At 37.3% G+C, this 19,208-nt stretch overlaps 1 protein-coding gene across 1 annotated transcript; it reads right to left on the bottom strand.

Annotated features, from left to right (window-relative positions):
• Positions 1 to 18,539: 18,539 nt before the first annotated feature.
• Positions 18,540 to 19,208, bottom strand: LOC143431791 (uncharacterized). Its single transcript, XM_076908729.1, has one exon. The coding sequence runs from the start codon at positions 19,206 to 19,208 to the stop codon at positions 18,540 to 18,542; it is 669 nt and encodes a 222-aa protein (XP_076764844.1).

Raw genomic sequence — 19,208 nt, forward strand, 5'->3', positions numbered from 1 at the left:
CTGTGAAAATTAAACGAGCGACTCTTAATTGTGTAACAACCAATTCTGAAGCTAGCTAGCTTACATTTTAGCCACAAGGCAGCAATAGTCACGTACAATGCTATCTACACGTACTATGTTAGTCGAGAGAGCAATTTTCGCTCTAATTGGAACACGCTTGAAAGATTTATCGTTGTCGCATATGGAAATCGGAGACGCAAGATAGGATATTGGAAGATCGGATGAGGTTGCTCGGACTAAATGAAGACTGGAAGAAGAAAGGAAGAAAATATCGTAAGCAGCTATTTTTCTTCAATCCCGAAATTGTCTGACTGCAGTATATTGGCCGTAGCACTTGGACATGAGCCAATTAAATATGATCACTGATGAAATAAGACAATGCACATTGGCAACCAATTTATCAAGTCATTTCGGTCACTGTCAGAATAATCTGTTTATTAAATGCAAATTGTTCAAGCTGGGGAACTGGTTAGATGATTTAATTCTGAAGGAAATCGTTGGAACTCGTAAACACTGCTGTTGACACTAGAATTTGGTTTACGCGTAACTGTGGAGCAATCGATTAATTTTATTACTGCTATTACTTTCGTTTTTATTGAATAACGTTTTTATTAGATAACGAAAGCTTTTCAGTGCGGCAACGAGTGTATCTTTTTGCGATGAGCATGTTCTGTTTTTAGATAATTGCAGTAACAGCGTTCTACCTTAACAAATATGTTTTGTTCTGATGAAAAGGAACGATATTGGGATTCCAGAGGCTTACGATTTATTTTTAAAGATTGCCTATAGATTGGTGTTGTTTCAGGAAAGTGCATATATGTTAATAATGTACTCTGTAATTACGAGTCGCGAATTTGTGAAGCATAAACAGAGTTATTGATTTTAAATTGAAAAATACTGGTTTAATTCTAATCATATTTATTATCATTGATGGATTTTAGACGGTCGATCTTTTGTTTATTGACGAGCAGTATTGATCGAGTTTTACAGACACCATACACATATGTGCCTAAAAAAATACTATAATTTGAAAAATATATATCGTGATCTGTTATACCATGTCCCACAGGAAATATTAAGTAAATTTGTCAGTTTATTTTATTTTATAATTATTGGATTAAAAAATTTTTACTACAATTTATATTAGTTTCTATTCACAGTACATGTATAGTCACTTTTGAATCATCAATGATATTGGCAGAAATCGTGAATGGTCAAGTTAATAAAAACCGAAAGTCGATGAATCAACAAGTTTGGGTAATATCGTTATTAGTACAAATTATTTCTATTTTTTCTGTAATTCTGTTGTCAATGCATAAGAGTATAGAAGAATAGTATTTAATGTTTTGGAATTACTTTTCTAGTTTTTAAATCCTCTTTGAAATCCCTTATCTATGGATTTTTAATTTAAAAATAATTTTATAAGATGAGCGCCAAGTTACTCCTGTAATTAATATTCGATAATAAATTAATAGCTAATAATACGTTTGGTTACAAAAAAGTATCGTACCTATACTGGGCCAATTTGACGAATTTGCTAAGGTTTGAAATAAAGCTCTTAAAAACCAAATTACAAATGGTACTTACAAAATTCAGAAAACGTAAAAGAAAGACTAAAGTGATGCTATTCGTATTTAATTATTTATTAAAAATCATATGAGTGTCATCCATGCAAAACATAATGGTGTTTAAACATGTACAAGATACATACAACCGTTGCCTCCGCTGCAATATTATGCAGCTGCAACGGGCGATGAGGAATAACACTCAAGTTCTAGTTAAACATTCAATTTATTTGCTTTGCTCTTTCACAATTAGTGAGACTGAATAACTCGATGGATTTGCTGTTAACTAACACTCTTTATTTCAACTAGCTGTCTGTTTCCTGTCTACTAGTTGACTGATTCCAACAGTGATTTTGTGCTTTCTGCCTTCAAATTTTAATACTTCTCTAGAAGCCACTTTGTCATCCCTTCCAGTACTGCTGGTACATTCGTAGAGAAGGGATGACGAAGCTTTTGATTCTAAGGGTACTGACAACTGCCCGGTTACCGTTATGCAGGCGACCGCTTGCTGGTTCCCAACATTTGGCGACCAGAAATTCACTGAACATCTTTTTTATTACAGGATAATTGATATTGAGATTTTAAGGAATGACTAAACCTATTAAATTAGGAAATGTGAAGAAGTCACGTACCATCTAGAATTGTTATACAGCTAAGTATAATTTGCTATGCAAATTGACTGTCGCACTCCCTAACATTCTCCTTCGCAGTGAATACAATATTTTTGTATTACATATTATATATATATTTTTTGTATTACATTTTCCAACGTATTAATTATGCCTATCCAAACGTTTACATTAAACTTCCCTTGGCTATGCTGTTGACGTATTGCACGAGGATTTTTTGTAGCATTATGGTGCATATTATGTACATTCATTATTCAAATTAATAATATTGCAAAATTCCATGTGACGATTTTGATCGCCTTCTTCTAGTCGCTAAATACTTGTTAAATGATATGATGTAGATTTTCTTTATGCAGAATACAACATACCTTTGCTTGCGATGCTCAAAATTCTGTATAAAGCTGTATATCAAAAGTTTTGTACTATTCATTTTAGCTTAACAGAAATATGTATTGTGACGAGGTTCCGGTGTATCCTCGCCCGGGGAGCTTGGGGAGGAATTAACTACGCGAACACAGTATCGGTTAAAATGGATTTTAATATAACTCGATATCTCGTTACGAGATATTCGCCTACGTACAAGTTTGGGTGTGTTCGCGGGCGCAAAATAGCTGCTTCAATGAGAGGACTTCGAAACTGCTAGGTAACTCAAACCATTAGAGCGCCAGCTATACAGAGTGTAGGACTCAAAAGGGATTACGAGAAAAGTACTGGAATGGACGACTCTTCTAGCTTCAACGAGCTCCTTATCTCGGCCACGGCTAGCCGAGTATGCAATTACGGGCCGTGGGGTACTAATATCACGGCTTCATTATCTATTGCCTCGATGCACACCAGCCAAAAAGGGTCACAAAACTTGTGCAAAGAACGAAATAACGCACCGCGAACTTGGCCAAAAGGGCCACGGGGATTATGCAAAAAACGGCACGAGCGACCTTCGATCACCACACGCGTAGTAACACAAAACGCAGTACAGTTCAAACAGAGAAAAAAGAAAAATCTGGCTGATGTGGCGTCTGGTGTCGTACGCGTTCAGGATGCTGAATGCGGGTGACCCGATCGATGCTGACATAGCCAGGTCATCGCTTCCACTCATTCACTATCTCGTTGGGATAATGTACCGAAAAGAAGGAACAACAAGATACTCCTCAATCGTATGCTCTGTAGCCTTCAGAGTGACGACCAAGCGTTGGCACCTAACGAGGTGCCTGAGGTGCCCCACGATATCGTCGCTGTACTGCTAGTAGCACGACACGATATATACCGCGAAGCCGGGCCCCAGCACCTTCGCGCAAACCTGTCTTCGATCGATCCAAGATGGCGACCCTCGTAGATAGGGATAGATTGGGAATCTCGTTAATTCATTCATACGAGTCACTAATTAGATGATGAGGCATTTGTCTGTACTGACTCTCAGAAGGAAAGCCAGTAGACTTTCGAGGTTTAAGACCCTCGTACGATGTATAACAAATGAAAAAGTAAGAACAAAACTATTACGCGAGCCTACTTTCTAGCGTCGCTGCCAAAGAATCTGACCTCGAACTTGGAAAAGTTAGGAAACGGGGACCTTTTCGTGAGGCAAACTTAGCCGCACACGGAAGTGTACGCACAGGGAAAACTACACGTAGGTGTCGCCCCGGATTCATCATGCATAGAACCCGTCCCGCGTGTTACCGCACAAAAGTTCGGTAAGACTCGCTCCGCTCGGTGTAAAGGGCCGAGACCGGCTAACATTAAAATTTTCAGCTGGCAGCTGCTTCGTCCATACGATATACTTAGCTTTACGGCCGTGTCTTAAGCATGCTGTTAATATCGTAAGAAATTTTGTCTGGCGTTACTGGCCTGGTACGTTATCAAATTTGCATATATAGACTTATAAATTTGAATATATAGATACTTGTCATTAGTTTTAAAATTTATTCCCCGTATGGTTCGTTCATTCGCTTAAAACCAAATAAATAAATACATAAATAAATAAATAACTTAAAACGACTACCTTGTATAGTCGTAGTCAAGGAATTGATTCGCCATTTTTATGGACGACCGGAAGGGTCGTAACGTACCGTTACGTCTACCACAAGGATCTTATCCTGGTCTTTGATAACCAGATCTGGTCTCCTGTGGTCCCCAACAACGTTTACCTCAGGCTCTTCGAACACCGCACATCTACTTGAAACCTTATTTGCGACCATTTTGCATATATCGCTGTGCCTTTTAATCCTCATTGGTTTAGTATGGAAGCAGTTACCCAATATGACTCAGGGTCTCGGCTCGGATGCCACATCTTTTGCACAAATAATCTCTTTCATTATCGGCTCTTCGCATTGATATTCCCGTGCAAAATGTGTGGGTTTTTAATTTTATGGCGTTCAGTTATCCGGACTGCCTCAGTAAGTCAGGATTATACAGCCACTTATTGCCAATCTTACTACCAAAGAATGCTAGTATTCGCTGACCATGAGAGACGAGTTGTCACCATTTCTTCGTATCCTACTTCCGAAGGGCCTTCCTCGCCTCTTCGATGTCTTCTAATCGCGGCGGCTATTGAAGCCCTGCAGACTCAGCATATTTTTTTACTGTTACCTTCTACCCTATGTACGCTGAGCGTACTGCTTCGTCGGAACAGCTCATCTGTAGAGCGTTTCTCAGTTTTGTGAATTTGACTATATTTGCCACTCTTTGGACACTTAGATCGCCCTGACTTTTGCTAGTAGAAATTATTCTATTCGCCGTCGACGAATGAAAGTGGTACGTCTCTTTTATTACCTGCTTAACGCCATGGACAGTTTGGTCTAGGACGTATAGAGGTGGCTGGTTAGCCACTAGTTTGTGTATATATCTGGCTAAGAGATATGTTCTAATTAAATTCATTTTCTGCTGAGGTTTGAGCCTTATCTGTTTTACACGTTTCATTGCATCATTATTTCTTTCATTGAGGCGTGTTAAAGGTTTTTTCAAAGATTCATTGTGCTCAGTTACTTCTTTTTTTGCTGATCACCTGATATGTGTGGCACTTCACAACTATCATCCTTTTTCTGGTCTTTTTTTCTTTACTTTCGTTATTTTCCTTTTCATTTTTTTTTGCCCTCGCTTTCTGGAACGCCTACTTTTAACTTTTCTACAAACTCCTGCCATAAGACATTCACTGTTGCTTCATCTGCGACAGAGTTTTCAACCAGCTCCATTATTCATCACATTTTTAAATCTATTGTTCTCGTTGAGCTGGCTGACTAGTATGCTCGTGACGAATAACAACTTTTCCAACGTATACTTTCATGCTCTACTTGGACGTCGTCATAAACTTCTTCTGTCACCGCCTCAAACACCGAACTATTAGAAGATTCCTTGTCACTGGAGATCTCTGGTCCTGCTACCACTTCCTCTCTCCTGACAGGCAGGAGCCTCCCTTCATCGTATTTGTTTTGCTGTCTTATTTGGTAGGAACTGTCTTATATAGATTTAAATCGTTCACTTAATTCTATCAGGATGTCCACTTCTTTCTAAAACAAGGAATAGGCTCTATTGCCTTGTCTGATCCTATCTTGCCTGCTACTAGTCATCGTTCTCTTTTCACTTCTTACTGCGGAATGTGTGAAACGTTCATATGTGAACAACCTGCGTTATAGGCAGAAGTTCCGCAACAGGAATCGCACTTTGTCCTCAAACTGCTTTACTGTCCTAAGCGTCCTTTACACTTTGACAGATGACACCGACACCCACGGAGCCTTTGAAACTCATTATGGCACATGACGCATCACCATTTTATTGTCGCTCAGAGAGGTTGTTGTCCTATGAACTTCTTACATTTGGACCCCTGTTGAAATCTAAAATCTTGACCCTTGGCCTCACATAATCTGCCTATCAAGAGGAGTCCATGAACTGATCATACTGGTTGTCAGTATTCGCGCCAAAATCGTCAACAATGGGCCCCCGATGCACAGTGGATAAGTCCGCCATAGATACCCGAGAGCGGCGTGCTCTGTGGGCGAGGGATCTCCTAATCCTGCCATTTCTTAAACTAAATAAAAATCCTACATTATCACCGAAAATGCTGATTTGGCTTCACCAGACATAATATTTCGTTTGGCGTGTGCCGTTGGACACTTCTCCAAAGATTTACCCGCCACCAACCTCGCATCAGGAGTGCTGGAACCAGAAATTGTCATGACGTCAGCACTCCCGTTTTGGGCACTCATCCCCACGATATAAAAATTGCGAGCGTTCCAAAAGAAAAAGAAAAAAATTTAGCGGTTCTACTTCTTATCTAAAGATTTCAAACAGATAAGAATGTTTAGAGATAGAATTATTTCCTATGATTTCGATAAGTAACACTTATAGTGTATAATACGCTTCAAAATCGACTATTAAGTATAAATTCAATTTTATTTCCAGTCTTTACTGTGTCTGAATCTAAATCCAGTCGTCTAGATATAGATTTAATTGTTTTCTATGATTTTAATAAATAACTCTTATAGTACGCTTCAAAATTAAAAAGAAACAAAAATAAAACGAACATGCAGATCAGTTCTGGTGCTATTCCATGAGTATTATCCCTCGTTCCCGGTATCATCCACCAAATCGTCCGCGTATCCGGCAATTTCCGAATAACCACGGATAGATGGGGTGTTAAACCGGGGACGTGGGCTAACTTTCCGCTCTCAGGATTGATGGGTAGTAATTTAAACACATCATGCTTGCTTAATGCGAAAAATACCTTCAAAGTTTATGAAGAAATGTAATCACCCTCTCGTTCCAGAACCTCTTCCCTTCTTTTGGGAGAGACATTGTACTCGCACTATAAAACTTCCGTAATTTTTCGTTAAAATACTTTTCTACGTTGGTTTCTACGGACTCGACATTATCAAATTTTTTTTTGCTAAAAAATATTGCATTGGCCAAAATAGGTGATATACAGATGAAGCGATATCCAAAGAATATGGGGGGGTGTAATAAAATTTGCCAACTGAATTCACGTATTTTTTATGTACGTTCTGTGCGACATGTGACATTGCATTATCGTGATGAAAAAATATACTTTTTCGATTTGCTGGTTTTGGTTGTTTTACTCTTATCGCTTCTTTCAATTTATCCAACTAAGCACAGTAAGTGTCTGAGTTAAGCGTCTAGTTGACTGGAAGACGCTCACAGTACAAAATTCCTTGATAATTCCATCATACAGAGAGGAAAACTTTGCAATTGTGCAGAATTGGTTTCGCAACTCATTGTACTGGGTCTCCTCTTCTGACTCACGTTCGTTTTCTTTGGAGATCGTCGTACGAAATCCACTTTTCATTACAAGTCACTAAATGTTTTAAAAGCGGATCTTTATCATTGCGTGCAAGCAAAGATACACACGCTGCTACATGTCAATGGACAGATGATTTGGGAATACTTACCCTGTGGGTACTTTGAAGCGACTCTCGCTCTGAAAAGAACTTTCAGCATCTTTGGTAGATTGCTGTTGAGAGAGAGCGTGATACAGCGTTTCCCATGCTGGACAGAATTCCAGCGTGTGCTAGAGCCTTCTCCATCACTGCAATGATGATATTCAGCTGTAGCTTCTTTTCTGATCTTGTACAAGTATTGACAGAAGCAGCCTGTCCTTCCGTTTTGCAAAGGTAAATCTCCTCGCTTTCCTTCTGATTTCCTTCTCGTTGGATGGAGGAGGGGGGCTTACTTTTTCTATAATATAGGTATTCTAACTGTACGCCTCAGGGGCCACGACTCGGCATTTGTCGGGTATAATATATATATATCTTAAAAGTAAAGGTTTCGTTAATGAAAAAACCGAAGATATCATATTTTTAATGAAAATATACTTTTTATTAGAATAGAGGTATGTATACAATTACATATTACATCCTATTTTTCATTTCTTCCAACTCCTTTCTTGTTTCATATTTCAACTACTCGATCCAACTCTATACAAATCACGGAAAAGGAAGTCAAAGGAAGTGTAAAAAACCAGTTTTATGTAATAATATAGAACATGAAGAAATGTAAAAGAAGAAAGCTCCATTTCAACTTCCTTTAGGCGTTTGTTACTCTAGAAGTTTTAAAAAGGAGACAAATAAATAATAAATACAGTTGGACATAATTCAAAATTAAATATTTCGTATAAACGCACACCCATGCATTCAAAGCGCATCTATGTTACAGCATACGTTAATACATAACATATTACACCAACAAGACTGCTAATAAATAAAGAGAAAAGAAAATAGAGAGCAAGCGAGGCAAAAGTTCAGATGGCTTTGCTATTGAAATCTTAATGACGTGCACACGCATTAAATTTTTGGCAAGACAAAATCAGGAGAGTTGCGAGAATTGTATACTGTGACCACGGCCTCGCGCGAGGAGCGTGTTCGGTCAAATGCGTGTCGGCGTTGCCTGGATTACCGCGATCGTTTTCCCTTGGTTTGTTATTCACGACGACTTGTCGTGATCAACGATAGAAAAAATTTCAATTGTCTAATAAAACTCATTTCTATATCTTCTCGTGTGAAGTACTGCAAAAATATGTGTGCATTGAACATCATGCCACGCCAGAGAAAGATCTCCGAATATGTCGACGGCCAATGTTTCGAGCCAAAAAAGTGAATGGAACGTTATTCCTTTAAAATCTTTCTAAATACTAAAATTGTATTTCACGGATTTTAATTATCCTTTTCCAATTAATCGATCAATTTTTATTATTATCGAAGTACGTTGCCTATTAACTTTTCAACCCATCATTTCTGTACAGGGTGTTAGAAAAAAATCATTTAACATTTACATGATATATAGGACAGACTGTACCTGGTAAAAACGAACATAGTAAACATAGTTGAAAGGGTTAACACTTTCTGAGATATAAACGTTTTTTTCTTTAGCATTATAATCAACTTACTTGCTTCCATCGTATGCGATGTTTATTTCAGTGTTCATAAACCGTATTTAGAATGTACCCCATTTAAGTGCCAACAGTAGATTTCATCAAGAGTCAGCCTAATTTTATTATACGTAATGTGAGAGTGAGCATTTAAACACGTTGTTCAGTCAAAGATGGATTGGATATAATGGACCATTTTTAATCAGTACAATGTGTTCTACATATAATATATATCTTAAATAAGATATTTGTGTTTTGCTAACGCATGATGCATTTGCAACTGTATTCTTTAATCTGCGAGTTGTTATGTTTTCGATATTATTAATTAAGGAGAGGGATTACAAAAATGACTGTCAATGTCTATGCAACAAATGTGACCACTGAAAATCTGAGCCGGCACGATTGCCTGTAGTCATCATTTACCAAGATCGAGGAGTTATGCACTGGTGCTGTGTACTATCAATTCATGGACATGCTTTTCTCTGAAGAGTGTCAAGTTCAAGACTAATCTTGAACATGAGTGTATACAAAATCTTAAAATTTTACACTGGTAATTAATTTTCTAATTATATAAACTGGGAAATGAGAAAACTCAAAGATTACATATTACTTGAAAGGAGTCATATGTAATAAAGTTTCTACAGTATAGTAGAAAGCACCGCTTGGTTTGGCAATTTTAATCACATAAAAGTGTACAGTTACACAAGTTGAAATTAGTCTATAACACACAATCTTCTTGTATGTATGATATATATTGTATGTATCGTATATTATCCATTTCATATATAAACTGTGACGTCGGATCAATTAAGGGAACACGTTAACGGGTAAAACGAACTTTAATACAAATCGTTCTCTCGCTACAAGCTATACGTTTACGTACAACTTTTCGCATGCTCGTGAATGCAAACTTTGCCCATTCAAATGGAGGAATTCGAAGCTACGAGATCTCAGACTCTTGGGTACCAGCTACACAAAGTGTACATCTATAATGTATGTCTCATATAACGCGATTTTCTGTTACGCAGAACGTTTCTCCCACTTAAAGGAGTCTACTATATACTAAAGCAAGACTGATATGTTTCATGTTTACTGTGATACATAGATGTAACATATGTTAGATTCTCTATTTTTTTTTTGTATGCGTTGCCTGTTCTAAAGATCTCTCAGATTTTTTAAATCTATTAGATCCTAAGTTTTAAAGATCAGGAGGGTGCTTTGGGTGCTGGGGTCTTTGAATGTGGTGTAAGTCCATTTTTGAAAAAAGTTAGTTAATGTAACATAGAATGCAATCTGGTATGAACTTTTTCTTTAGAAACAATTTTCCAATACATCATGACTATTTTCAAAAACATTCTCATAATGACAAAAATAAAAAATGGCACATATTAATATAAAGTTGTACTTAAAGCAATTTAAATGGCATTACCTGAAGAAATATTGAAATAAGACCTTTCTATCCCATTTTTTTTTTTTTTTTTTTTTTTTTACATATTTAATAAGAATTTCATAAATAAAAGATTGGTTCGATTTAACTGAAATCCCATATTCAATATTTCATAAGTGTATGATTTCCATATTTTGTTGATTTTGAAAATGACGTAAGTCTATTCGAGAGCATCAAAAGTGTAAATTTTTTTTAAATAATACTTTAAAAACGATTATATTGTAAACTTAAATCATTTTAATATTTAAAAAACATACCAATATATTTCGAACCATTCAAATATAAACCCTTAAATATCTTCATACAATATAAAATGGACTTATACTACTTAAAAAAAAGGTTCAAATAGTGTATAATTAGTGGAAAATAAAAAACTCAAACTCAAACTCAAATTTTTATTGACATCGCCTATGGCATGCTTACGAAGTAAATTGCTTCAAATTTATCTTTACTGCACGGGAGAATTGGATGCACTCATGTTTGCGTCGTAAAGAACAGCTGTGCGTACCACTAAACAAAATACACGTACCACTTACATCTATTTCGCGCTACTCGCTACGCGAAGCTCGTGCTTCATTAGCAGCAAGAGAACTGGCCAACAGAGGTTGTAAAGCTCTGTTCGGTGCCTCCGACTGTTGAGACCGATGTATAAATGAGCGATTGAAGGAAAAAACTATAGTCGGTCCACTGCAAGTGGTGCTCTTGGTAATTTGGTATCTTGGTCAGTGGTAACTTGCCACACGTCTCACGAGGATTAACTCCTGTTCTCACGGCTTGGATGATGTTGTCAGACTGCCGTATTTGAGAGACTAACTCTGACCCAGAGATTGTCCACTCTGGGGATCAATTCTGGTATTGAGGTGGGTTTTCAGGGATTGTGTGCTGTAGCAAGACAATCAAGCTGAAAGAGCCCGACTCCTGGAGAGGGCTTTCCTCCTCGACTATATTTTTCTCGATCGCTTATGGTAGTTTGGTGAAATGAGTTGTCAGATAAGGAAGGCTCGGTTCAAAGATGACCGTTCAGGCGCGATGCTGAAGTTCAACTGCCCTCATTTGGAAATCTTGCAAGATTCTAACCTTGGAGAGGGAAGATCTTTCATCTAATTGGACTATGTGAGTCTTGTTAGGGTATGGCTATGCGGACAGTAACCTATAAGGAGTGTCCGTGGTTTTTTGGGAGGTGGTACTCCAAAAAGGAGAAAGTGGCCATGAAATCTACATCCTGTCAGGCATGTGTCGTTAAACATGACATTGTCAATGAGCGCTAGGTCTGGTCTTTCTGAGTTGGAGGTGCAGTCCGAATACGGACTAAGTGGGCCTTCGTCTGTTGCAGCCATAAACTCGAAGTCAGACAATGAATGATAGTATAAATGAACTGCCTCTCGAAGGTAGTCATCGAGGTTCGCAGATGCCAGAACGCTAGCCGGATATTTTCCAGATGGGGACTGAGGTCCCTGTCGAACTCTTGGGTAGAATTTATGCCCGTGGTTGACAATGGCAAATTGGAAACATGCATGACAGACGGAACTGAGGGACCAGAGAAGAGGGGTCTGGAAAACAGCCTAAGACCTGTGAGTGTGCCATGGAACAACATCCAATACTTACATTTGTACTGACACTCACATCACATATAACACATATTACATAAAAATTAAAAAAAAGTATTGTAGAGTTTTCATGGAAAAATTGAATAACGGAATGTAAACAGAAAGTAATGAATAAGTGTGCAAAAAAAAGTGGGGAATACGTATGCAAGGAAAAAAAAGATCGACAGAAACGAAAATACTGAAAGGGCAAGTTTTACGTTCGACGAGTTATTTCCAAACGACTACGACTGATAGCAAATAATGTAAACCAGTGGAAATTGATAAGCATAAAATTCATGTTGAACCGTGACGGTGACTAGCAATAATGTTCCCATACAATAATGCCAAACAACAGCACCAAAATCCCTAGGGTAAATCTCTGTAAAGTAAACAACTACTCTTGTAAAGTAGGTTACGCTCTAGGTTAAGTGTAGTTTAAGGTGATGTTAATAAAACCGGCAGGAATAGAAGATTCTCTCGCATTTGCCGCGAAAAATTTTTGTTGGTATTAGAACGAAAATTTATAAGAACATTCTTTTCAAGGTACTTCTTCGCCTTGTATTCTTCTATATCGAAGTATATTTTACAGAGCTATCTAGAGCTGAGAGGTATCTAGTACAAAACCTGTTACGTTTATGATTTATACATCGAAGCATGCGAATTGGAAACTGCCGTAGTCGTTTCGAGACGCTTAACGTAAGTTGATTGATGTATTACTGCTGTTGGGGACACGCACGAAGAGATGCCGATTGTTTTAAGGTTGGTGAAACAGTTTATGTAGAATTGTAGTGTTATACGTTGCACGAAAAGTGATTTAGAAAATGGTAAACATTTCTATATACATATGTACATACAGTCACTCATACTAATTACAGACACTATACATTGCCTGTATTTATTGGTATATGTAAGTAAGAATAATTTAAATACTAAGTTACTTATTTGATAAAAAAGTAGTAGTTTGAAATTCAGAACAAATTTTTCTAACAATAACATTTAGGGGTAGAATACATTTTAGACAAAATGTTGTCTCAATAACCCACTAATGCAGACATAGAAGCTGACAAATGAAAATTGTGTAACTAAATATAAAATATATATGTAACATACATGTATAAAATACTAAAGTACTTCAGCTAATACAAATTGAAGTAACATACTACCTCGTTTGTATATGTAGACTAAGCGATAACAGGAAGGATTCACAAAAAATTTATATAAACCCTTATATTGAGACGACTGGCACTAATAGGCTAACATATATAGTCTTTTTTTGAAAAGTAAATATTTTGTACATAAATTTTATAAAAAATTATGATTTTACAATTTTATTGCAAATTTCCTTCATTTAACCCAATGGTAATGCATTTAAATACCTTGCAGTATCCTGTGAAATCTGATTGAAATGTCTTAGCAAGAAGGATAATAGCATAGCAATACCTAAAATGTCATATAAAAGCAACTAATAAATATTTTTGTCTGAAACTTTGAATGTGTGGTACTAAAAGCAACTCTTTACCAGAAATATTGTAATATGATTGTATTATATGACAAAAGGAAAACTTCCTTGCGGCTGCTTTTTAAGGTATGAAGAAAAAGAAATCATTTTTCCTTAAAGCAAACCATGTAAGATCCAAAGAAAAAATAGTTTTGCTAAGGCCTTATGTCTGTACATTGCTATAGAATACATTTACATAAAAAAACATTTACATAAAGAAATTAAATACATTTGAATAAGTCAGTGTAAGCTTATCAGCTGAACTCATATAATTTATATAGGAACATGTGCGTTTACAGATAGTCATATAATGCGAATGGATTAATAATCTTACAGTATTTACGCACATTAAGAATAATTTTTTTTTTAATATTTTGAAGAAATAAAGCTGCAGTCTTCTTTCAGCTTTATTTGCAATTCAATTTTGGAATTTATTTCCATTTTTCTAATTTGACTTACATGTTTTCTACAGGATTTAAGTTTGGAAATGGATGTAAGACTTTCAAACAATCGTAGTACAAATATTTCTGCATAATTCTTGTTTTTTGTTTAGGATCATTATGTTGATAAAATTTTAATGTATTTTGGATTCTTATGTTATTTTCATTTATTCATATATGATTTTTAGTAAATTGCTATTGGTTAGTTTGAGTGTTTTCAATATAATTTCTGGTAACACATTGGGATAAATAAAGAAACGACTTCACTTGTGCTTAGAAACAGAACAAAATTTATTTTGCGAAGTACAAAGACACATACTTAGCAGAGATGTATATACAGTTCTTGGATGGAATTATGACTCAGTAGAGGACATGACTACATATACCCCATGGCATAATAAATTAAACATTACCAACAATTGTTTTCTAGAAAGCTGAGCTACCTAGTTTGTTCTTAAATGTCGTTGATAAATACAAATTTCCCAATTTTGATAGGCTAAATGGATACCCATACAATTGCACAACCTTCGTTGTATTTTAAAGTAGATTTTGCATTTGTTAACTATAGACCTTCATTTATTTGCCTCTATACTACTAAACTTTTTCTTTATGAACCAAAATTTACTCTTGTTAGCAAAATAATATCTTTCCATCAATCTTGAGATTTTTTAATGAACTCTTTGGCAAAAAACGACCCTTTTCTTCTATTTATTTCGTTTATTTATAACTTTCTTTTTGTAATTTGATCTTGCATCATTAAATTCATTAAATCCATTTTTCTTATTACTCTGTGCACTGTTTTAAGCCTTGTTTTTTCCTCATTTTCATGATGGATTTCTGAAGCTAATTGTGTGACGTATTTACCTGCAGCTGTTTTGTAATTTTCTATCTTATTATTCTTTTTCCCCTTTCATTCACACTTTGAGATGGTTCTTTAAATTCAATCTGGTCTTATTTTTTATACGTTTTAGTAATATTTATAACTATTATCCGCATACATTCTTCTGCATTAGTGGGAAACTTGCAAGAAATTGGTCGTGTCTATCGACCCTTCCCATTCCACGATTGTACTCTATCACACAACTGGGTTTTACAACATCTTCTTGCTCGCCTCCTTTCTTCTTATTTTTCCTGTGGCAACCATTTCTGCTTTTGAATGTTTGCTGCTCATTATATATACATCTTTCCTATCACGCCAGCGTAAGCACAGAATACCTCTACAGGATAACGTTGTTACATCTCCCTTTTTTAGTTTGTACGATGTAAGCTTCTGTGGTATATTTTTTCGATTTTTCCTAACTGTTCCAACAACATTTGTATTATTTTTATTCAAAATTTTGAATAATTCTGGTGAGGAATACCAGTTGTCTAAAAACAAGGTATACCCTTTCCCTAAAATAGGTTTGGCTAACTCCATTACTACACTCTGTGATACAGGTATATCGCTTCCTTGAATTTTATCCTGTCCTGTGTAAATTTTAAACTTAGAACAATACCCAAAAGTAGATTCACATAATTTGTAAAATTTAACTCCAAATCTAGCACGTTTTGATGCAATAAATTGTATGTAATTCAGCCGCCCTCTGAACTTCATAAGTGATTCGTCTATGACTACATCTTCTTCTGGAACGTATAATTGTTGGAATTTGGTATTTAGATATTCGACCACGGATCGAACTTTTCGTATTCTATTTTCTTTAGACACCATCTCATTATTCACAAAATGGAGATAGTGCGTTATAGATAGGAAACGCTTACGAGGCATAATTTGGGGAAAAACAGGTGTTTCTAGTATTCTGCGTTTTGACCAATACAGGTCTATTTTTGATTTTTTTACCTGAGACATTATAATACATAACGAAAAATATGCCTTGATTTCATCACTCGTTACTGGAAACTAGTCCTTGCTCATTTTCGTACTGCGTTGCATGTTCATTTGAGCTGCATATCTATTTGTTTCCGTGACTATCATTTCAAAAAAGCCGTCAGATAAAATTTGTTTTAAAACACACAGAGGTGTCGAATTTGCTCCCAATGTTCATAATACTAATGGATTGATACCGGGAGTTTCAGTAAACTGTTTTATGTTTACAATATTTTCTTCTTCTATCCAATTCCATCCATCGTCTCCTACATCAAAATCATCACTGCTTGATATGGGTTTTGCATATTTATGAACATTTTGTAGGACAAGGCTAGCTTCACTTGAACTATCACTTGAATAGCCAAGGGTATGAACAGTTCGATGACTGGTGTCAATCTCATTATCATCACTAGAGTAACCAATTGTACCATCATCGTCACTTTCATATAATGCATCCGACTTATACATTTTACAGGGATTATTTATAATCTTTACTAAACTGAAATATTGTCTTCATTCACCGTGGAAGACTTCTATTAAACTGAATGTTACTTTCAGTGTGTTTCTTTTTACGTGTTCGATGCTCTTTTGTTCTTGAAGTTGAGAAGGTGATAGGCTGGACCATCTAGAACGTTGTAAACAAACAAGAATCGAAGCACGACTAGTCTGACTCGTCAAAGTCTACAGTAGCCCGTAAAATGAATGACGAGTTTGACTCGTCATTGTATGTCAAGGGGTTAATATCAGTTGAGCATGCTAGCGATTAAGGTTATATCTACCATTGGTAACTGTTTACTTTAACAATTTCTCATAATTTCTGCTATTTTAACTACTTTTTGTTTGAAGAACTTTACTTTATTATTATAAGGAGAAATTAGTCGGAGGAACCCAATTGAAGGACTCTAGTTTGGATAGTTCCTGAGGAATAGAATACAACACTTATTGGGAGGCTTCAGTGGTTTATTTAGATGTAAGTAATAACTACAGAATATCGAAGTTATGGCGAAAACTAGCTGGTATATGGTTGAGGGTGACCTAGTCAAGGTACAAAGATCAGCGAACAAGTAAAGGACAGAGGACAGGATTAGTAAGCGGTTACAAGATGATAGAAGAATTCGAATTTAGGAACTATGATTACCCCTTTGCACTCCGAATACTAGCTACTCAGTGCCACTTTGTCTATTTTTTAGAATTTTCTAAAGTTCGATATCGTTTGAAGCAAACCCCAATATGTACTGCAGGCTGATATTGTGCATGTTTGACAATATTAATTGAGCTCTTTATGTTAATAGTGCCTCTTCTGCTTAATGAAACGGCTTCAGTGGGTTGTTAGTTGTAACTGTTAGTTGTAACTGGTCGCGAAGCGTTGCCTTGAATACTGTTTTTTACTGGTTGTCTCGGTATTGGTACTCGGCTGAAAGGGCGTTGACATTCTCTTCTTTCTTCTCGAAGGTAACGCTCTATGTTTTTCGCCTCTTTTTCGGCTTCCAACAGAGGTTGGCTTAGTTCACAGTATTATTCTGTCAATGTTTCTGTCCAAATTACGGATGTAGATTCTTAGAGCTTTGCGGTTTAAATCTGATGTTAAATGATTGGAGATTCTCGTCCCTACCTTGTTTTAAACCGCGCAGCTGTACCTGGTATTCATCCGACGTGATCTGAGTGGCGACGTTTGTCCGTAGAGCGTCATATACAATCACCGCAAACAAAAATCAGAATGTTGCGTATATCTTGTGCTGCTTTTCTTATTATATTCTCTACTTTGATTGCTTTCAGTAAGAGATCTTTTTCGTTGCATCTGTTTCTCATGCCTCGAACCTCTTCGATAAAGTCTTCAACTCCAACATCATCGTTTCAGTTAAGAGTTGGAATGTATCCCAATCCAATCAGTTAAGAGTTGGAATGTAACCCAATCTGCCGGTTTTCCAACTTGTGGGTAGTATCCCGGTCTTCAGGCACGTTGAAAAAAGTTTTCGAAGTCTTGTGCTGAGGATGCTGTACGCCATGGATCACGCACAGCCTGGAATTCCATCTGGACCGGGCGCGGTGTTCTTCTTAGTCATTCGCTTGATTGCGCGGAACATTTCTTCTTCTGAAACTTCGTAGTCCTGTAACCAGATGTTCGGGTCATCCAACGATATGTTTATTGTTGAATTTTGGTTTCTGACCGCCGATGTTGGATCTTCCGACGGGAAGAGCGTGTCGACGACTCTTTCCAGGAACGAAGTTTCCATTATTTGCGTCAACGGGGACGTCCATGGTCGTAATTTATTCATTACAATTTTATACGGACGCCCCCACGGGTACTCGCGCAGAGTTTCGAGCAGCCCGTCCCCGGCTCGTGCTTTCGACTTCTTTATCGCAGCTTGCAACTCTATTTTCCTCTCTTTGTAGATTTGATAGAGTTGCTCTCTTCTTTTCGGAATGGAATTTCGCCGTTTCCGGTATCTCGTGAAATTCCTCCGCGCAATCGTAGTGTCCGCGCGGAGGCGTAATATATCATCACTCCACCAGTAAACGGAGTTACGAGGAGAGTTTGATTTTAATTTCGACATGCTTGCGTTGCATGCCGAGGTCAACGTTCTCGTAAACCATTCCGCCTCGTTCTCGACTACGGCCTTTTCGGTCGGTTCATCTGGCTAGGTAGCTGCGAGAGTCGCTGTCATAAATAGGTCATCGTCCATTCTTCTCAGCGACCATTTATTTTGATTTTTGGTCGCTGTTCTTCTCTCTTGAATTTTAGATACGCTGATCCTTATATAAAGATGGTCTGATAGGGTTTCAGCTGTATCTACTATCCACTTTTTTACTCTACGCGCGGCGGCGCCATTCGCGAACGAGAGATCGATCTTGCTCTCGCCCTGTTGACGCACGCATGTACTGGCAGATCCTTGATTTAATAATTTTAAATTCGTGGAGGCTGCCCAGTCCATAGTAGAGTGGCCGCGTTGATTCGTTCTGGTCGAGCGCCATAGTGTTGAGTGGGCATTGAAGTCGCCCAGAACGAACGTTAGTAGGTGGGCGTGGCGTCTTACCACCCCTCCCACATCATCTAAAAGCTGGTCGAAATTTTGTAGAGACCAGCTCGGTGGCGCGTAAATTCCGATAACGACGCAATCCAACCACGAAACGGCGACAAAACCTCGCCCTCGCGCGATGAGCGTGATCGGCCGGATGCGTGTCGGCGTCGCCTGGATGATCGCGACCTTTCCCTCCGTATCACTTATCCACGACGGCTTGTCGTGAATAAAATACGGTTCAGTTGCCACCACTAATTCTACCACGCCGCTTTGTAAGCTCTCGATCAT

Source organism: Xylocopa sonorina, unplaced genomic scaffold (assembly GCF_050948175.1).
Source record: "Xylocopa sonorina isolate GNS202 unplaced genomic scaffold, iyXylSono1_principal scaffold0014, whole genome shotgun sequence".
In the NCBI taxonomy this organism is placed as follows: Eukaryota; Metazoa; Arthropoda; class Insecta; order Hymenoptera; family Apidae; genus Xylocopa; species Xylocopa sonorina.